At 41.0% G+C, this 20,934-nt stretch overlaps 1 protein-coding gene across 21 annotated transcripts in view; it reads left to right on the plus strand.

The window, feature by feature from the left end:
* Window positions 1-20,934, plus strand: part of FRMD3 (FERM domain containing 3) — a 382,586-nt gene that overhangs the window by 221,002 nt on the left and 140,650 nt on the right. For all 21 annotated transcript variants that reach the window (XM_070495921.1, XM_070495924.1, XM_070495918.1 and 18 more), the window contains one exon: window positions 20,338-20,442. In XM_070495921.1, coding sequence (XP_070352022.1) covers window positions 20,338-20,442 — 105 coding nt within the window. The remainder of the gene's footprint in view (window positions 1-20,337; window positions 20,443-20,934) is intronic.

Raw genomic sequence — 20,934 nt, forward strand, 5'->3', positions numbered from 1 at the left:
AGTGTTTCGTTGGTTCGAATCCTGGGCGCGGACATGGCACTACTCATCAGACCACGCTGAGGCAGCGTCCCACATGCCACAACTGGAAGGACCCACAACGAAGAATATACAACTATGTACCGGGGGGCTTTGGGGAGAAAAAGGAAAAAATAAAATCTTAAAAAAAAAATGAAGCGTAAGTTATTTTTTCTGGTTTATTCCCTGGTTATTAATCTTGTTAATCTCTGGATATTGGAGATAATCATGGTATTTTTCTATTTATTTTGTTCCTTCCAGCTTTATTGATAGATAATTGACATATAACATTGTCTAAGTTTAAGGTGTACAACACAATGATTGGATTTATGTTTATATTGCAAAATGATGGCCACAATAAATATAGTTAACAATTCCATCACCCTGCAGAGTTATAACATTTTTTTGTGGTGAGAAATTTAAAAATCTTTTCTTTCAAATATACAATATGGTATCAACTATAGTCACCATGCTGTCCATTACATCCCTGAACTTATTCATCTTATAACTGGAAGTTTGTGCCTTTTGACCACTTTCACCCATTTTCCCCACCCCCATCCACACGTTACTATTTGATATAATCTGTGACTGAGTAAAATTGGCAGAATTTTCATCAGGACAGAAAGTAGAGCCAATCATGCAGCCTCTCTCCACTCCCAACAAACTTTTCAAGCTAAAAACCTCTGTCAGCTCTGGTCCTACCCTCATCACAGGCATTGGCTTGGAGGAGGGGTGATGGACGCTTTCAACATCATCTCTCTTTATCTCTGAGCTGCCCCTTCCTTGTCCCATCATACAACTTTCAGGGACCCCTGCTAGTTACATTTAGATGCAAATAAATCAGCTTCAGCCCTAGTCAAAGTGGGGCAGCCCTCTGCTGAGGGAGGTGGTGTGGACGCCCAGAACTGCTGGAGCTCAGGTCTGGGAATGACCTTCACCGTTATCCGGGCCGGCCCACTGTTGCATACGTGGGCACCCTGAGGCCCACGAATGTTGGTAACATGCCCATGGCCATCATTTTGCAGAGGCAGGGATCTCTACACCTATACTGGGACTTCAAGATCAGAGACATCCTCATGACACCCAGCTTCTTGTCTCTTCTTCTCCTTCTTCCTGGAGGAAAAGGAGGTGGGACTTCCCGATAATATGATAATAACTTGAATTCTGGCTTGTGCGAATCTTAAGGATACTTATAGCCATTGGCCTGTGGGAGGATAGTCTGTATGTCCCCTTCCAAGAGTAAACCAGTGATTAAACCTTAATGATTAGAAAGCGATTAGAAAGAAACACATTACACTGATAACCAATCTAATGCTTGTTATTCATTGAAAAGCTAGAAAATGCAAATAGGCACAAAGAAAAACTAAAAATAACCTGACTCTCATCTCCCATAGATATCACCATAAACATTTAACCTTTTAACCTTTAAGTCATTATTCGTTGTGTTGATATGTATATATAAATGCATGTGTATAAATATACATGCATATGTAAAAAAGGGAATTTTCCCAAAATTGTTCATTCCATCTTCTAATCTTTTTTTTTCATTTTGTGTTGTGTCTTGAATATCTTTGCATGCCTTCTTAAGAGTCCTGAAGTGGTTCGCACTTCTATACTCGTTTTTGAACAGGCGTTTCTCTGCATTCTCATGTGTTTACATGGTGCTGTCAGGCTCCGTGCTGTGCATCACTAACCAATGGACCAGCATGTTCTTCGGGCGTGAAGAGCTGGTGGATGCATCTGATATTTTCCTTTCTTCAGGAAGCTTGTGTCTGCTGCAGAGAGTAAAAACAAGGCAGAGGAGAGTTAAAGAGGAAAGCTGGTTTGTAATATCTGATAATGGCTGTTAAAATTCACGTTACTCATTCTATGTTTAGTTTCATAAAAAACAAAACCTCATTGGCTAGGATTGCTGTGTAGTCAGAAGAGATATAAATACAACCAAGATAATGTTTCTCCTTTGTGACTATCACTGGAAGAAAGAGGGAGTGTGATCATCAGGAGCCCGGCCTACGCCTTTCAGTCTTTAAATATTTGTGATAAATTGTTCTCGTGCATGTGTGTGTGTGCATGCAGGAATCCCCCAGTACACAGAGGGTTGTTTCAGGAGTTTCAGGGGCTGTGTGGGCTACAGGCCTGCTGATCGCCTGACTACTGATGTGAGAACATTCTGGAATGAGGCATCAGGCCTTCACAGAGCAGAAATTATGGACCATGCAGGGTTGATCTTTTACCAGAATAAGAAGTAGAGATTGAGAGAAAAAAATGCAGCTTAGAAGAGTTAGGAATGGAAGTGGGTGGAAATCATACATTTCTAGAAGGTCATCCACCCAAATAAGGCTGGTGCTAAGGTTGTTGGAAGGAGCGAATGACACAGTCTCCATGCAGCTCTCAGCACAGACCCGTGTTTATAATTAGCACTCAGCAATTTGTAACTGTTATTCCTATTATGGTTCTGACCTTTGTCATATTACTTATCACCCTAAATTATAATTTCCTGTGGGAGGCCCTGTCTAGACATGTGTATGCCAAGTAGTGGAGACATTCTGGGGCTGACCTGTTGTCTGATGGGATCTCCTTTCCCTGTCCAGTCTTCTCAACTTCCTCAGAGTGCTTCTCGGGCAAGCTGCACCGAATATGACAGTGATACACTTTGGGCCATTGCACGTGCTCTTTGAAACCACATTACCCCTGTAGCTCTGAGCACACAGGAGTGTTTAGCCACCCTTCTGCTTGGCCTTCACAGTTTCCCCTTCCTCCTCTCTCCTGGAGAGGAAAGGTTATATCTTGCTGTAAAGGAGGCCACCAACCTCCATATTAGTAGGGGAGAGGTGGGAGGTGGAGAGATGAAAGATAAAGCCTGTGGGTTTGCCACTGGGGAGGGAATTTTAGAGAAAAAGGTGTTTTCCCAACACCTAGAGGTTACAAGAACATGTGGAGAGGCTAAGGGGCTTTGGGAAATGGTGTTGTGGGTTAGATCGTGGGTTCTCTTTAATGTTCCTTGAAAACAAATAAAGAAGAATTGAATTTCTTTCCAAGTAGTTTTGCTATTGATCTATGGTTCTTTAAATGTGTCAGGTGTGCAAACAGCCGTGTGGACACCCATGGATGCGTTAGGGCTACGTGTGCACAGTGTTCTCTTACATTCGTCTCTCTGCCTTTGTTCAGTTGTCTTTTCTTACTGACCTTGGTTGAGGGGATTTCTTTCCTACCTGAGTGAAGCCTAGCTAACTGTGTAAGTGGTTTCTCCACAAACCATTCAACACCACTTGTTCTGGCTGCTTTACCTCACCATCCTAGATGGACCAAGAGCTGCCCTGTCAGATTATCTCAGAAGCTGGGAATCCCTCTGCCCCAGGCTCTCGACAGATAGCCAGGACTATGGAAGAGTCCTATGCTTAATCGGACCTGGTTGTCTCTAAACTATTGAGGTCAGTGTATATTATGTGCAATTTCCAGAGGAATTTTATCTTCCGTATTAAGCTCCTGGGTGCATTACATAAGCTCCTTCTATATACAAAAGCAATCTCTTTTTTGTCCCTGTGTGTGAATGGCAGCTCCTAATTGACTATTGCCATATTTCCTTGGAGCCTTATATTCTCAAGTCATTTTAAAAATAATATTATTGGTGGGTTATTCAATTGGATCATGGACTCCAAGCTCATTGAATTCCTTCTGTCATTATAGAGATGCTCAAGGTAAATTTATGAGGATTGTAAAATAGGTGGCTATGTTGTTCTTTTAGGTAAGTATTTAAAAAATACTCTTTTGGAGGGCAAACCTGGCATTTTATGCTAATTAAGCAAAGTGTTGAACCAGCCGTAGTACGATAGGTATTAGGATTCTTCACAAGCATTCCATTTCTCATCCTGTGGGCACATGGCATTTCAGTTCCCTTCCCTCTTTAAAGTTAGGCAAGATTTTTAACTTTCTTTGGCTAATGAGCTGAAGTGACATATGTTGAAAAGCCACTGTGAGATTCAGCACATTCCTTTACCACTGATGGGGTGATTGTTGAAGCTGCTGTCAAGAGGAGGCCTCCATCATTCTGACCCCTAAGCAATGATGAAAAAAGCCCTCCCCTGGCCAATCAGCATTGGCCATAGATTCTATGTGGGAAATAAACCTTTGCGGTGTTAACCCACTGATGTGTGGAATTCTTTGTTAGTGCAGCCTAACCTAACCTATGCTGACTGATACATCTTGGTTCCATCTCTTGATTTTAAATCTAAATTCCAACACTAATTTGTGTTATTTCATCTTAACCTCTCTGGGTCTAGTTTCCCCATTTCTGACATGAGGGATTTGAATCGACTTCTCTCTATACTACTGTCAAACTCCAACATTCCATGATTCTGCCTCATTTAATATGAAAGTTTGTACTGCTCCCTAACTATTAATAATTCTAGTGTTTTCTCTTTGGACTCTGAGGAGCTAGGGTTCAAACCTGAATTCTTCCATTTGTTTCCTCTTTGACCTTACTCAACCTCCCTAAACTTGATCTTCCTCTCCTAGAAAATGGAAAAGCAACTAGCTGCTGTAGATTAAATCATATGAATAGTTGAGATAACATAAATAAAGAGCATTGCCCAATGTGCCAGGCACTAAGGAGGTTCTGAGCAAACGCCTGCCGATTCAGATCTGGGGAGAAGAGAAGGGGATGCTCACATCTCCTGGTGCAGCTCAGGGAGACCATGAGGCCCTGAGGGCTTGGCATGTCAGTTCACACGGCTTGTTAGGAAAATGAATGTTGCAGCTCATAGGCTAGACTAAGGGGAAAAGCAGGTGTTAAATGAAGATGTATTTAAATTCGGGAAGTACCAATCCATGAAGACAGCTGACTTCTGAAAGCATTTTGCTTAAGGTCTTATCTTGGCTACTGGAGTGGGGATCACTTAAAAATGTATTTTTCTCCTTTGGAACTTCAAATAATGAAAGAAAATATCTTTATGTTTACTTTTATTTGGAATAATTACAAGATTATTTTCTTGGTCAGTCTCCTGACTCGGAATTTTTATGTTAATGTTCCCCCTGAGGTGCTCTACGGTTTCTTTCTTTTCCCTCCTTCCCCCTCCTCCTTTCCTCCCTCCTTCCCTTTTTTCCTGTCTCCCTCCATCCCTCCATCCCTCTCGTCCTTAATTAATAGATTTTATGTTTTAGAGTAATTTTAGATTTACAGAAAAATTGAGCCAAAAGTACAGAGTTCCCATATAATCCCCCCACCCCTGAATTTTCTCCCATTATTAACATCTTGCATTAGTGTGGTACATTTGTTACAGTTGATGAACCAATCCTGATACCTTATTAGCTGAAGTCTGCAGTTTATATTAGGGTTCCACTTTGTTTATATAGTCTTTGTGTTTTGAGAAATGCATAATGTCCTGTATCCACCACTGAACTATCCCACAGAATAGTCTCACTGCCCTAAACGTCCTCTGTGCTTCACCTGTTCACTCCCCGCTCCAACCTCAGCAGCCCCTGATCTTTTTACTGTCTCCATAGTTCGCCTTTTCCAGAATATCATAAATGGAACTGTGCAGTATGCAGCCTTTTCAGACTAGCTTCTTTTTTATTAATATATTTTTCATTGTGGTCATAATAGTTTGTAACATTGTGAAATTTCGGTTGTACATTATTATTTGTCAGACACCATATAAGTGTGCCCCTTCACCCCTTGTGCCCACCTCCTACTCCCCTTCCCCCAGTAACCACTAAACTGTTCTCTTTATAAGTTTGTTTATGATCCACAAATAATTGAAGTCATACAGTGTTTGTCTTTCTATGTCTCACTTCTTTGACTTAACCTAATACCCTCAAGGTCCATCCATGTGGTTGCAAAAGGGAGAATTTTGTCTTTTTTATGGCTGAGTAGTATTCCATTGTGTATATATACTACATCTTCTTTACCCAGTCATTGGTCAATGGGCACTTGGGTTGCTTCCACATTTTGGCTATTGTGAATAATGCTGCAATGAACATAGGGGTGCATAATCCTCTTTGTATTGGTGATTTCAACTTCTTTGGATAAATACTCAGTAGTGAGATGGCTGGATCATATGGTATTTCTATTTTTAATTTTTTGAGAAATCTCCATACTGTTTTCCACAGTGGCTGCACCAGTTTCCATTGCCACCAACAGTGGATGAGAGTCCCCTTTTCTCCACAACCTCTCCAACATTTGTTATTTTTTGTCTTCGTGATTATAGCCATTCTAACAGGCATAAGGTGATATCTAAGTGTAGTTTTGAATTGCATTTCCCTGATTAGTGATGTTGAGGATCTTTTCATGTGCATATTGACCATCTCTATATCATCTTTGGAAAAACGTCTATTCATATCTTCTGCCCATTTTCTGATTGGGTTGTTTGATTTTTTGTAGTTCAGTTGCATGAGTTATTTATATATTATGGAGATTAACTCTTTGTCAGATATATGATTTGCAAATATTTTCTCCCAGTTGGTCGGTTGTTTTTCCATTTTGATCCTGGTTTCCTTTGCCTTCCAAAAGCTCTTTAGTCTTATAAAGTCCCACTTGTTTATTTTTTTTCTCTTGTCCAAGTGGACATGGGTATTCGAAAAGATCCTTTAAGACTGATGTCAGAGTGTGCTGCCTATATTTTCTTCCAGAAGTTTTATGGTTTCAGGTCTTACCTGCAACTCTTTGGTGCATTTTGAGTATATTTTTGTGTATGGAGAAGGATTGTGGTCTAGTTTCATTATTTTGCACGTGGTTGTCCAGTTTTCCCAGCAACATTTATTGAAGAGACTTTCATTTCTCCATTGTATGTTCTTGGCTCCTTTGTCAAAGATTAGCTGTCCATAGATGTGTGGTTTTATTTCTGAGCTTTCAATTCTGTTCCATTGATCTGTGTGTCTGTTTTTGTACCTGTAGCATGCTGTTTTGATTACTACAGCTTTGTAATATGTTTTGAAGTCAAGAATTGTGATGTCACCAGCTTTGTTCTTGTTTCTCAGGATTGCTTTTGCTATTTGGGGTCTTTTCTTGCTCCAAATGAATTTTAAGGTTCTTTTTTCTATTTCTCTGAAGACTGTCATTAGGATTCTGATTGGGATTGCATTGAATCTGTAGATTTCTTTAGGTAGTATGGCCATTTTAACTATGTTTATTCTTCCAATCCATGTGCAAGGAACATCCTTCCATTTCTTTATGTCATTATACAGTTCTTTCAATAATGTATTATAATATTCATTGTATAGGTCTTTCACTTCCTTGGGTAAATTTATTCATAGATATTTTATTTTTTTGTTGCAATTGTAAATGGGATTGTATTCTTGAGTTCTCATTCTATTGGTTCATTATTGAAGTATATAAATTCCACTGATATTTCTAAGTTGACTTTGTATCCTGCAACTTTACTGTAGTTGTTGATTATTTCTAATAGTTTTCCAATGGATTATTTAGGATTTTCTATATATAAAATTATGTTGTTGGCAAACAGAGCGAGTTTCACTTCTTCATTGCCTATTTGGGTTCTTTTTATTTCTTTTTCTAACCCAATTGCTCTGGCCAAAACCTCTAGTACTATGTTGAATAGGAGTGGTGAGAGTGAGCACCCTTGTCTTGTTCCTCTTCTCAGAGGGATGGCTTTCAGTTTTTCCCCATTGAGTATGATGTTGGCTGTGGGTTTGTCAATATATGGCCTTTATTTTGTTGAGGTACTTTCCTTCTATAGCCGTTTTATTGAGAGTTTTTATCATGAATGGATGTTGGATCTTGTCAAATGCTTTCTCTGCATCTATTGAGATTGTCATGTGGTTTTTACTTCTCATTTTGTTAATGTGGTGTATCATTGAGTGATTTGCAGATGCTGAACCATCCTTGTGTCCCTGGGATGAATCCCACTTGATCATGGTGTATGATCTTTTTAATGTATTGCTGTATTCGGTTTGCCAATATTTTGTTGAGTATTTTTGCATCTATGTTCATCAGTGATATTGGCCTGTAGTTTTCCTTCTCTGTATTGTCCTTGTCTGGCTTCCGGATAGGTGATTTTAGCCTCATAGAATGAGTTAGGAAGTGTGCCGTCTTCTTCAATTTTTTGGAATAATTTGATAAGGACAGGCAATGAATCTTTGAATGTTTGGTAGAATTCTCCCAAGAAGCCATCTGGTCGTGGACTGTTGTTTTTGGGAGGTTTTTTATTACTGTTTCAATCTCTTTACTTGTGATGGGTCTATTCAGATTCTCTATTTCTTCTTGATTCAGTTTTAGGAGGTTGTAAGAATCTAAGAATTTATCTATTTCTTCAAGATTGTCCAGTTTGTTGGCATATAGTTTTTCATAATATTCTCTTATAATCTTTTGTATTTCTATGGTATCCATTGTAATTTCTCCTCTTTCATTTCTAATTTTATTTATTTGAGGCTTCTCTCTTTTTTTCTTAGTGAGTCTGACTAAGGATTTGTCAATTTTGTTTATCTTCTCACAGAACCAGCTCCTTGATTCATTGATTCTTTCTACAGTCTTTTTTGTTTCAATTTCATTTATTTCTACTCTAATTTATATTGTTTCCCTCCTTATACTGAGTTTGGGCTTTGTTTGGTCTTCTTTTTCTAATTCTGTTAGGTGCAGTTTAAGATTGTTGATTTGACCTTTTTCTTATTTGTTAACATGGACCTGTATTGCTATAAATTGCCCTCTTAGGACTGATTTTGCTGCATCCCCTATGAGTTGGTTTGATGTGTTTTTTTGATTTCTCTCTTTCTTTCTTTGATGATCCATTGCTTGTTCAGTAGCATGTGGTTTAGTCTCCATATTTTTTTTTCCTTTCCCAGCTTTTTTCTTATAGTTGATTTCTAGTTTCATAGCATTATGGTCAGAAAAGATACTAGATATGATTTAAATCATCATACATTTATTGAAGTTTGGCTTGTTTCCAAATATGTGATCTATCCTTGAGAATGTTCTGTGTGCACTTGAGAAGAATGTATATTCTGCTGTTTTTGGATGGAGTGTTCTGTATATATCTATTAAGTCTATCTGGTCTAGTTTTTCATTTAATTCCTCTATTTCTTTGTTGACTCTTTGTCTGGATGATCTATTCATTGATATAAGTGGGGTATTGAGGCCCCCTACTATTATTGTGTTATCATTGATATCTCCTTTTAGGTTTCTTAATAGTTGCTTTATGTACTTTGGTGTTCCTGTGTTGGATGTATATATGTTTATAAGTGCTACGTCTTCTTGTTGGAGTGTCCCTTTTATCATTGTATACTGCCCTCTTTGTCTCTCTTTACTTGTTTTGTCTTGAAATCTGCTTTGTCTGATATAAATATGGCAACACTTGCTTTCTTTTGTTTTCTGTTAGCTTGGAGAATCATATTCCATCCCTTCACTCTAACCCTGTGTTTGTCTTTGGAGCTGAGATGTGTTTCCTAGAGGCAGCATATTGTTGGATCTTGTTGTTTAATCCATCCTGCCACCCTGTGTCATTTGATTGGAAAATTCAATACATTTACATTTAGAGTGATTATTGATATATGAGGGCTTAATATTGCCATCTTATTGCTTGTTTTCTGGTTCTTCTGCATTTCCTTTGTTTCTCATCCTGTGTATTTTTGGCAACCAGTTTTATTAGTTAGTTCTCTATGGTGGTTTTGTTTATTTTCCCTTTGTTTATCATATACGTCTCTGTTCTAATTGTTTGTTTAGTGGTTAGCATTAGGTTTATGTAGATGAGATAGTCCATTTTCTTATAGACTCTTATTTCCTTAGACTATGCCAATTCTGTCCCTTTCCTCTTCTCCTTCTAAGTTATTTTTGTCATATCTCATTCCATCTTGTGTTGTAAACTTGTGGTTAAAATGATGAGATTATTTTTATTTTGGTGTTTTCCTTCTGTTTATCCTTAATGTTAAAGTTAGGTGTTTACTAACCTAATTTGATAGAGAACTGCCATTTTCTGATTATTGCCTTCCTATTCATCTCCTTGCTCAGGGTTTTGTAGCCCTTTTCCTATATTTTTTTCAGGTTTCTGCTGAAAAATCCACTGAAAACTTGATAGGGATTCCTTTGTAAGTTATTTTCTTCTGCCTTGCTGCCCTTAGTATTTTTTCTTTGTCATTGACTTTTGCCAGCTTTACTGCTATATGCCTTGTTGTAGTTCTTTTTACATTGATGAAATTAGGAGACCTACTGGCTTCATTCACTTGTATTTCCAGCTCTTTCCCCAGGTTTGGGAAGTGTTCAGCTATTATTTATTTGAACAAGCTTTCTACTCCATTCTCCTCTCTCCTCTCTGGAATATCTATAATCCTTATGTTGCATTTCCTAACTGAGTCAGCTATTTCTCTGAGAGTTTCTTCATTTCTTTTTAGTCTGTAGTTCTCTCTTCTCCTCCATCTGAAACATTTCTATATTACTATCTTTTAGATTGCTAATTCGGTCCTCCATATTTTCAGCTCTGTTGTTTAGGGACTCTAGATTTTTCTTTATCTAATCCATTGTGTATTTCATCTCCAACAATTCTGATTGGTTCTTCTTTATACTTTCAATCTCTCTTGTGAAGATGTTCCCAAATTCATTGATTTGTCTTTCTGTGTTTTCTTGTAACTCATTGAATTTTTTATTATAGCTATTTTGAATTCTTTGTCATTTAGGTTATGAATTCCTGTATGTTCAGTGTTAGTTTCTGGGTACTTGTCACTTTTCTTCTGGTCTGGAGACTTAATATACTTTTTCATACTGCTTGATGGCATGTATTTTTGCCTCCACATAGATGTTATCTAGTCTCAGCTTCCACCTGGCACCACTGGGTGGGGCTCAGGCCCTGTGTATTCTGTGCCTAGCATGATCCAGAGCTCCCCTGTTCTAGCCACTGACTTCTTTTCCTTCTATGTGACACTCTGATTGAAGGCAGATCTGGGGCACCAGGTGGGGGAGGGGTGTTTTCTTTCACTTGCCCTTCCCCCAGCCTCTACTTTTCTCTCTGTGTGGAGCTCTGGGTGATTGAAGGGCTGGAGTGCTGGGTGGGGGAAGGAGCACCTTCTTACACCTGCACACCTTTCCCAACTACCAACTCTCTCTCTCCACTGCACTCTGGGTGATCATGGAGCTCGAGTGCCAGGCGGGAGAAGAGGTGCATTCTTTCACTTTCACTCCTTTTCCAGCTGCCTCCTCTCCCCACTGCACTCTGGGTGATCATGGAGCTGGAGTGCCAACAGGGGAAAGGGGTGCTTTTTTTCACCTGCACACCTTTCCCAGCCACCGCCTCTCTCTCCCCAGTGTGCTCTGGGTGATCACTGAGCTCAGTGCCTGATGGGGGAAGGGGCACCTTCTTTCACTTGTGCACGTTTCCCAGCCCCTGCCTCTCTCTCTGTTGGGCACTCTGGGCAATCATGGAGACCTGCATGCCTTTCACAGACACCACCTCTTTCTCTGCACAGTTGTCTGGGAGATGAAAGGGATGGAGTGCCAGGTGGGTGGGGGAAGGGGTACTGTCTTTCTTCTGCATGATCCCATTCTTCTCCCTGGGCCCTCGCCCACTGCTTTCCCGGGGTGTAGTTTCCAGTATGATATTGAATAGATATAGTAAGAGGGGACATTTTGCTTTGACCTGATTTTATGGGGAAAGCATCTAGTTTCTTTAAGTATGATGTTAGCTATAGGCCTTTTGTAGACCTTCTTTATCAAATTGAGGAAGTTATTTCTTTTAAACCTTTAAAAATTTGGCTATAATAACCAAATCAAGTAGACCTGGGTATAAATATTGACTCTGCTACTTTCTAGCTGTGTTGACCTTGGGTAAGTTAATTAGGCTTTCGGAGCCTTTATTTCCTCAGCCTGAGAAAAAATACTTTGTTGAAATTTTAGAAAGAATTGGCATTGGAAAGCTTTCATATTATTCAGAGGTGAGTGGCTTCAAGAACTGGGTCTGGCAATGGCACTAAATCTTGAAACATGAAGAAGAAAAAAAGATGGGGAAGGAAGACCCTTTTGAGCACTGAGCAGTGGCAGAAATTGCTAAGAAGAGCTGACACACCAAATATGATTCCCCAAGCATTGGGATGGATCTGTGTGCCAGTCAAAAGAGAAATGACCCCATGCACACAAGCCATCTTATAGAATGAAAGCTGTGGAACACAGGAGAGGTAATGGAGGTGGAGAACACCCAGGAGAAAAACAAAAGGAAACATTACCGACTCCAAGCCACTCTGCCTGCTTATTCAACCATGCCATTCCCTCAGAAACACCATTCAGGACCCAGACAATGCAGTGGCCAACCTGTTCTGATTGTTCTCCCTTCTTGTAGTTGCACTGTTTCTTTGTCTTTCTTCCTTGGGGCCCTTTTATCTTCCCCAGCCTTGATAACTCTAAGCTTCTTGCTGTGAAGGTGGCAGTACATTTCTGTCTTCTCCAAATGCATAGTGGCCACCATGGACTTGATATTGGCAGTTGTGTTTTGACTCTCTACCAAAGGGCCTTGCTGGGCTAGGCGGCCACTTGTGCTTTGCCTTTAGTTTTTTGGACAGATGATCACTTTCAGGTAACTGTTGATTTTTCTATCCCAACGAGTGTCTGGCTTGGTGGTAGTTTTGTTGTTATTCTCTGGTTTTTACGTCACTCCTGCAGTCATAGCCATGCCCTTCCCATTCCCCAACTTATGAAGGTTTATTGTGTACAAAAATGCTTTTAATCAATCTAGCTTATATTTTCAAGTACCTTAGCCATAATATACTGATTATTACTATGTAACATGTGTGTGCAGAATTGGGTACTGCAGGTTCCCCAAACCTTGGCATTACCTTTCATTCATCTGAAAATGTTTGAGTAACACAAATCAAAGCAACTTTTTTTTTCTTTTTCTCCCAAAATCCCCCCCAGTAGATAGTTGTATACTTTTAGTTGTGGGTCCTTCTAGTTGTGGCTCAAAGCAACTTTTAATTTCTGTGTGAGAAAATGGATTCTCCCTCTATTCTTATTTTTCTTTAGTTTTCTCCTCATTTAAAGAACTTTAATATTACTTCTTTCCTCACTGTCCTGGGATGATGCAATTTTCTGAATGTTATGTCACAGCCAAATATCAAATACCAGTTACTGTCTGCAATGGGAAAGAACTATTAACAAAACAATACATCACTTGCTATTTAAAATCCAATTATAAAAGCTAATTTCTTTCTAAAGAAATGCTCTGTTTTGGGTAAAGCTGTGGTGCTTACCATAACAAAATTAATGAATTTATACAAATATACTTGAATTTTTTTAGTGGAGATATAAACAGAATGTTTTTATGTTGTTCAATTAAACCACAATTTTTCTTAAGTTAAGAAATGCGTGTCCTTCACAATAGAAGGAAAACTATTTAGTTCACCAATTTCTCATTACTATTCTTAGTTTATCTGCCTATGAAGGTAAATGGATTGAGGCTCTTAATTCATGAAAGAAATGCAACCACCTGTCCCTAGAAGACACACTCCTGGCAGTGAGCCCTGAGGATTCAGTTGCTGTTCAGGGCCTTGTGGTTATCCAGAATCCCTCTGGAGTTTCTAGGTATCCCTGTAGGAGTTGGATTCCTCCTTCCCAGGTAGAAGAATCAGCAGAGACTGTCAATTCTGTCTTCCCCAGATGTGCATATGTGCAGGCTGTACCTTCTCCTCAAGAACAACTCTGGCTAGCATAGGGTGCTAAGCCACAGAGCTGTTTGAACAATAACCTCACAGCCTTTATTATCAGAAAGTGAGGTCTTGCAGTGCTACTTCTGTTTGCCAGAGAGGGCTCCTGGGGCCACAGTGCCAGCCCCCAGATGAACTGTTTCCAGTGTCCAGGATCTGTGTGTCTGCTTCTTCCAGCCATTGCCTGCTCCCCTCTTCTTAGTGATCCTCCCTTAAGCCTGTTCTGTGTTGGGCCCTTCCTCCTCCCACAAGTCCTAGGACTTCAGTGGCTGGACAGTCTAAGAAGGCAGCTCAAAGGTGTAGATTGAGGACGTTTCCTCTCTGTGTAGATGCTCCCAAGTGGTTTTAAGGAAAACATTTCAAGGAACCCTTTCAAAAGCCTCTAGTTTGCCTTAGATCAGGGTTGTAAACTCAGTTCTTCTGGGGTCCTGGGAAGTGTGAGAAATGGAAGATGTGGAAGACACTAGGATGAAGGGGAACATGGTAGACTGCAAGGTTCACTCTCTGTGGAAGGGGCACCTAATACTGAGCTCCAGCAGAGCTTTATGGTCCAGCTTCCAGACCCTCCAGCTCTTCCAGAGCAGCCAGCATCCAGATTTTCTGTGCAGTCTCCCAACTTAAAAATATGAAAACACTGTGCTGACTGAATAGACATGTTGGTAGACGCACTTGGTTCTGTGGTTCATTAGTCGATAACCTCTGTGATCATGTTTCACACTTGCAGTATTGTCCTTTCCATGCTCTTCTACTTGGCCTGAGGTTGATTCACCTTCTCTTCCAAGTGAACATTTTGTGTGCAACAAGCAGAAAAACCAATTTGTACTAGCTGAAACAAGAATTTTGTTGGCATCACTGGGAGTTCACACTCAGGGTGAGCTTCATGATTGATAACCTGGAGACACAAGTTCCATTTTCCTGTGAGTATTTTGGCTCAACCCTGTGTTGGCTTCATCTTCAGGCCGATTTCAAGATGGCTGCAGCAGTTCCAGGCCTCAGGCCTTTGTATAATGACTTCCAGAGTGAAGGCAAAGTGTCTTCCTGAAGCTCTTTCAGAAGAGTGAACAAGAGCCATCCCAGAAACCCCAGTCAGTTGCCCCTCATGTCTTCTTGACCTAAACTGGAGGTAGGGGTGGGTTATAGTACCCCGAGGCTCATGGACTTTGTATGTACCCGTGCGTGTGTGTGTATGTATGTGTTATATGTATGCACACACATGTACATACCTGAACAAAGTTTGGGTTCTAGTAGGGAAGACAGGGTTGTATGGATGCTTGGAAATTAACCAATGATGTCTACTATAATGTGATGTGTGTTTTATAAAACTGCCTCTCCCTGGACCTGGTGTGGTGGTAGATGACCTAGTGTTCCTTCCTGCCAGTGTCCAAATTCTAAGAACTGGGGAACTTGATACTGTTCCAAGATCCCCATATTGTTCTTTTCTTCTGTGTCCACATAGAGAATGGGGAAGATAGGAGGACTGAATTCCTACAACAGCTTGGGCGTAGGTGTTGGACCTGGGTTTGACACACTTACAAACAAACTTAACATTTCTGAGTCTGTTTTTAAAATCTATAACATGGGAGAATAGTAGTTACCTCAGTGGGTTGTAAAGAGGTTAAATGCAAAGTATGTAACAGTTCTGGGTGTACAGTAAATGTTCAATAAATAGTAATTATCATTATTATGTTCATACCTTCATTCCTGAAAGTAGATATTCAAACTCTAAAACTTAGTTTATAACAATACACTAGGTATTTTGGGGTTAATACTCTTTGCCTCACTTAACCAGTATCTAAAAGGTAGCAAACTGTCTTGGCCTAGAGTTTTAGGAATTGAGGATTGAAATCCACCATACTTTTCCATTGAAGACAAGACATTGCTGACTTATCAATTGATTTCTCTTGCTCTTTCTTTAAGCACAAATATATTATTGTTTTAACTTTACCACTGAACTGGAGAGTTGAAGTAAATACATCATCAGCAATTGAGTCAAGGGGAATTAGGGGAAATAAATGAATTATTTGTTTCTTTGTTCACTTTTTCTACCACTCAGGCCAGTTTTGGGAGGTGAATCCTGTTCCTCTCAACTTCCTTGTATCTAGAAGGATCTATGAAATTAGAGACAAAGATTTAAGTTTAAGATATTCTCAGTATTGTTAATAATGACATCTTACATTGGTAAAATGCTTTCACATTTTATAAACCGCAGGGTTTTAAGGTCTGTGAGAGTGTAAATTATATTTTGCTCACTATCTCTAATCCTTATCCCAATGCCTGCTGTATAGTAGATGTTTAACAAACACATGAATGAGCCTCAAAGTAACCCATTGGTGTAGATTTGAAAGTTATCGTCATAATTCCCCTTTTATACAAGAAGAAACCAAGTCTCAGAGAGATTTCATGACTTGCTTAAGGCCACGCAATTGGTAAGTGGTGGAAACAAGACTAGAACATAGTGGCTTGTTCTGTTTTTCTAGTACATAGTTTGTGTGGGAGAGGCGAGGTGGGATTTTCTGAAAAGTAGGCTAGTTTGTGATTACAAAAATTACGTTCATTTCCCACCTATGGGAGGGGACCCTGAGAGAATGTGGGGTTATTGCAAGGTGTTCAGGGATCCACACGCACACCAAGAATCGTGTAAAATGTGGTTGAGAAGGTGGAGAGAGGACCCAGCCCCTTCACACTTTGAGGCTCCTGGAGTGAAGAAATCCCAAACAGAAGCCCAAACGTGGCAGCTCAGTTTAGATCAGAGCATCTCAAACTCTCTCTGGTGAGAGACCAGTCCTAGGTTTTGTTCCCCCGATCTATTTTGGACTAATAATTGTAAAAAACACTGAAAATAAATCACTCAATTTCTGATTTATGTCATGAACTAGTAACACACAGCACAGTCCATAAACCATAACTTGACTAGCATTGGTTTAGATTTTTAACACATTAAAGTATTACAATTGTATTCACAATATTTTAGTACAGTATTTGTGAAAAAATATCAATCCACAGTGCACTACAGGCGGTGAGGACCAGTAGAGGGACACAAGTTTAAATGTGTGCTGAACCAATTCTTCTTTCAACTTTGTCCATGCACTTCTGACTCTATGACCTCATTTAGAGGCAGCATCAAGAGTCTAGACTTAAGGCACTTTCGTGAGGTACAGATTATAATAACCTACTGCCCCCTGATGAGCCCTGCTCACACATTCATGTCCTACTGCTTTTCCAATGTGTGAAACACAGTTGTGTTTAATAAAACACAACTTAGGCACCAGCTCTAAAGAATTTGTATTATCTCTGTAACTTTCCCCTATTCAGTCTGTATTGAAAGTACAGCTGCTATCTTGTGGGAGAATTGACAGAATTTCAACATTAAAAATAAGTCTTTACACTTAGAATCTTTGGTAACTATTTCTCCACGTAGACCTTGAAGGATCTGGGTGAAAGTTGACTAATTCCTCTCTCTTTGCAGAATCTCCAGTGCAAGGACTCTGCTTTCTTGCCGGGGGCTCACTGTCAGTTCCCAGACCCCAGGTTTTCCAGGAGAGAAAGCAACACCTCATTCATTCACTCGATACCATCCGGTGTGCCAGGCACTGGCTTAGGCAGCAGGACAGGGCAGTCAACAATGCCCTCTCCCCCCAGGAAGCTCAGGAGGAAGTGAATGGAGGGTTTGAGTCAGTTCACCAGGGTTCCAAAGGGTGGGATGTGGAGGGCAGAACCAGCATTCACCCCCAAGCCCCTCGCCTGAAGTGACACTGTGGGGCTGGGAGCTGGACTTCTGCCCCTCACACACCTGACCCTGAAGGATCGCTTCCAGCCCTTGGTACCGGGCCTGGATGGCCTTGTCTTTAGTGCAAAGCTGGGCTTAGTTCACAGAAATGGTAGTACTAGCAACTTACGTGGCCTAAGAACACTGTCCACAGTTCCAGGCAGGAGAGGAACAGAGCAGAACAGGAGGCTGCACGCTGGCTTCCTCAGCGCGAAGCAGTGACATGGAGCATCTCAGGATGATGAGGTTGGCTGACAGCAGACTCAGGGGTGGAGCTGCAGGGTCCTGCCTCTGACGAAGGCAGAGGGAGTTTGTGTACTCGAGGTTGGGCAAGACTGACTTTTCTGAGTTGAGAAACAGACAATTCTCAAGGGAAAATGGGCTTTTGTTCTAGTGACCTCTGGAGACAGGTACAATTTTTGCACTTCTCCTGTGTCAGGGAAATTCTCCTAGACCAATGCTGCTCACACTTGAATGAGCATGTGAATAACCCAGGAACTTGCTAAAAGGCAGGTTAGTTCAGAGGGTCTGGGCAGGGCCTGGGACTCTGTGTTTCCAACAGGCTCCCTCCTGGGTGAGGCTGAGGCCTCTGCTCTGCAGCATTGCTGCCCTGCGGGTGGTGTGTTCAGGAGCAGGGACCTAGAACCCACCTGGTGGCAGGTACCACTGGAACTGGCCTCACCTGCTCTTGAGGAAGGCAGTGATCCCTGTTTCGGCCACACTGCTCACTCCAGTCGCCACATTGTCTGCAGTGGCACTTCCTTCTCTCAAGGTCTTAGATCGTCTAAGGAGTTATTGCTGCAGAATATGTATTGGTTTTTGTGTTTAATCATTAAAACAATCTTTGTTTTGGGGCCGGCCCGGTGGCACAACAGTTAAGTTCGCATATTCCACTTCTTGGTGGCCCGGGTTTCTCTGGTTCGGATCCCAGGTGCAAACATGGCACTGCTTGGCAAAAGCCATGCTGTGGTAGGTGTCCCATGTATAAAATAGAGGAAGATGGACATGGATGTTAGCTCAGGGCCAGTCTTCCTCAGCAGAAAGAGGAAGATTGGCAGTAGTTAGCTCAGGGCTAATCTTCCTCAGGAAAAAAAAAAAAATCTTTGCTGCGCTTTTGAGAACATCTTCAGGGCAAAGTGCCAGCAGTAGGTGTCAGGCACAATCAAGGTCTGCTTACTCCGACGTCATTACGAGGCATTGCCCTGACCCACACATCTGGCATGTATCGTACATGGTGGGGGTTGTCCACCCCAGCAAATCCTCCTTCAGAGACCTTGGCAATCCAGCCATAAAATGATGGACTCACACATTATGTTTAGTGATTTGATCCTGCAGCAGCCTCTTTACAATGGATGGATTGAAGACTAAATCTGTAAAAGGAATTAAATTCATTGGTTATATTCTGGGCACTGGATTCGGCTGTTATCAGATATAGCTTGTCATCTGAGCCTCCTGGGTTAAAAACAATTACAGAAATCTAAAAACAAATGCCATTTTGATGTTTTGTCCCTTTTGAGCTACATCAGATAGAATTTCTCTTGGAAAGAATGTAAAGGCTCAAAATTCATTCAAAATTAAACTGCAAAGTGATTTCAGGAGACTTGAGGCTTCATATCACCATATGTGCTTATAAGCCTCAGTCCTTCATTCAATGCAGTGCATCCCAGGCCAGTGAGTTGCTTTTTCATCAACCCTCCGAGCTGATGGTAATAGTTTCTAATGAAAAGATAATCACGCAACATAGATCACACTAATCTTCCAAAATTATTTTTAGTGGATTGGAAGAGGGGTTCAGTTAATGTCTGTAATTTCTTAATTTATTTTATAGGTCACATTCCATCCCTAAAACATTCCATAGGTCTGTCAGTGACTTTGATTGAAGCAGAAATTAATCTTATCAAATATCCTGATGAGGGCTTGGAAGAGTCTTTGGTATTAAGAGGATTTTGTGGTAATAGTATTTATCTTAATCAGATTTGGTTGGAATTTTAGAAGGAAAAGTAATCCAACCAACTTGGAAATCATCTAGTCCAGCCAACTCATTTTACTGATGTGGAAACAGCTGGGGAGTTTGCCCAAGGTTATCTTGGCCCAGTGCTGATCCCTCCCGCCTCAACGTCCCACAGTGCCTTTCTGTGTTGATTTATGGATGTGATACAGTGGCTTTGAGGCCTGAGGCAACAGGTTTTCCACCTTTCCTAGTGAGAGTCAGGGTGTCGCCATTCGTTGCATTTCCACACCATCCGGACTGGGCCATCCAGCAGAGTCACAGTGGATTCACCAATGCTCCAGGGAGACAAAGTAGTGTGGTAGGAGCCCGGATTCTGGAGCCTCTTGGCCCTGGTCCAGTCCTATCCTGCTCTGTACATGTTATGTCACTTTGGGCAAGCCACTGAGCCTCTCTATGCCTCAGTTTCTTCAGATGTAAAGTGGGTACCTTCCTCATAGGGTCATTGTGAGGACTGAGTGAGTGAATACCTACCGAGCAATTAGAGCAAGAAGTCAGGTGCATTGTATGTGGAATTGTGTGTGGGTTTTCAAACCAAGGGTCCCCATTAGGTATTGAGTTGTGAAATCAGTGTTCTGAGTCCTAAATAGCTTTAGAAAAATCAAATGGCACATAACAGAATAAAATAGAGCATATTAGAGTGCATTGCATCTATGCACAGTATTGTTTAGTGTCTCTTTGGCTCCTCTTTTTGGTGTTCCTTTGGTTCTGTGTGTGTGTGTGTAATGGCTCACAGTGCAAAATGTATTTCTCACTGTGGTTGGTGATTGAAAGAGCTTGGAACTCCCTGCTCCAGCGACTGGAGTGAATGAATGCATTTCTCTAAGCACAGACCTATTGGAGTGAAGGAGGCACATTTTAGACATCATTGTACAAGGTGAGCTCTGGCTGAAACTTAAATGTGCTTCCTTTGCAGAGGGAAACCAAAGGGCAGTTTCTCATTGACCACATCTGCAACTACTACAGCTTGCTGGAGAAGGACTACTTTGGCATTCGTTATGTGGACCCAGAGAAGCAGCGGGTAAGAACCCACCTCTGTCCGGACCCATTTGCGGGAGTGACTCAGGCTGTGGGGTGCTTAAGTTGTTCCTCTCAGAGCAGTTGTGATGCACCCTTGTTCTCATGGCTGCTGATCACATGAAACTGACCAGTCCAGTGTGTGTGTGAGTGGAAGTGCCTGGCACTGTTCCCATTGGACTGGGTGGGGCAGGAGAAGAGAAAGCTTACCTTAGGTCTTTCCAGAAAGCTGCTCCCACTTGAAGAGAGAATGTTCCTGTGCCCTTTCAACCCAAAGTTTGCTAAAGTTCTTGAAACAGTGGCTACATAAAATCTCATTGTAGAGAAAATCTACCCTTCACTGTAAAACTATTAAAAGAGAGAGTAATGGGGGAGTTACTGATTAAAGGATATGATGTTTTCTCTTGGGGTGATGAAAATGTTTGGAACTTGATATAGGTGGTGGTTACACAACATTGTGAATGTACCAAATGCCACTGAAATGATTAATTTTATG

Source organism: Equus asinus, chromosome 23, assembly GCF_041296235.1.
Source record: "Equus asinus isolate D_3611 breed Donkey chromosome 23, EquAss-T2T_v2, whole genome shotgun sequence".
Classification (NCBI taxonomy): Eukaryota; Metazoa; Chordata; class Mammalia; order Perissodactyla; family Equidae; genus Equus; species Equus asinus.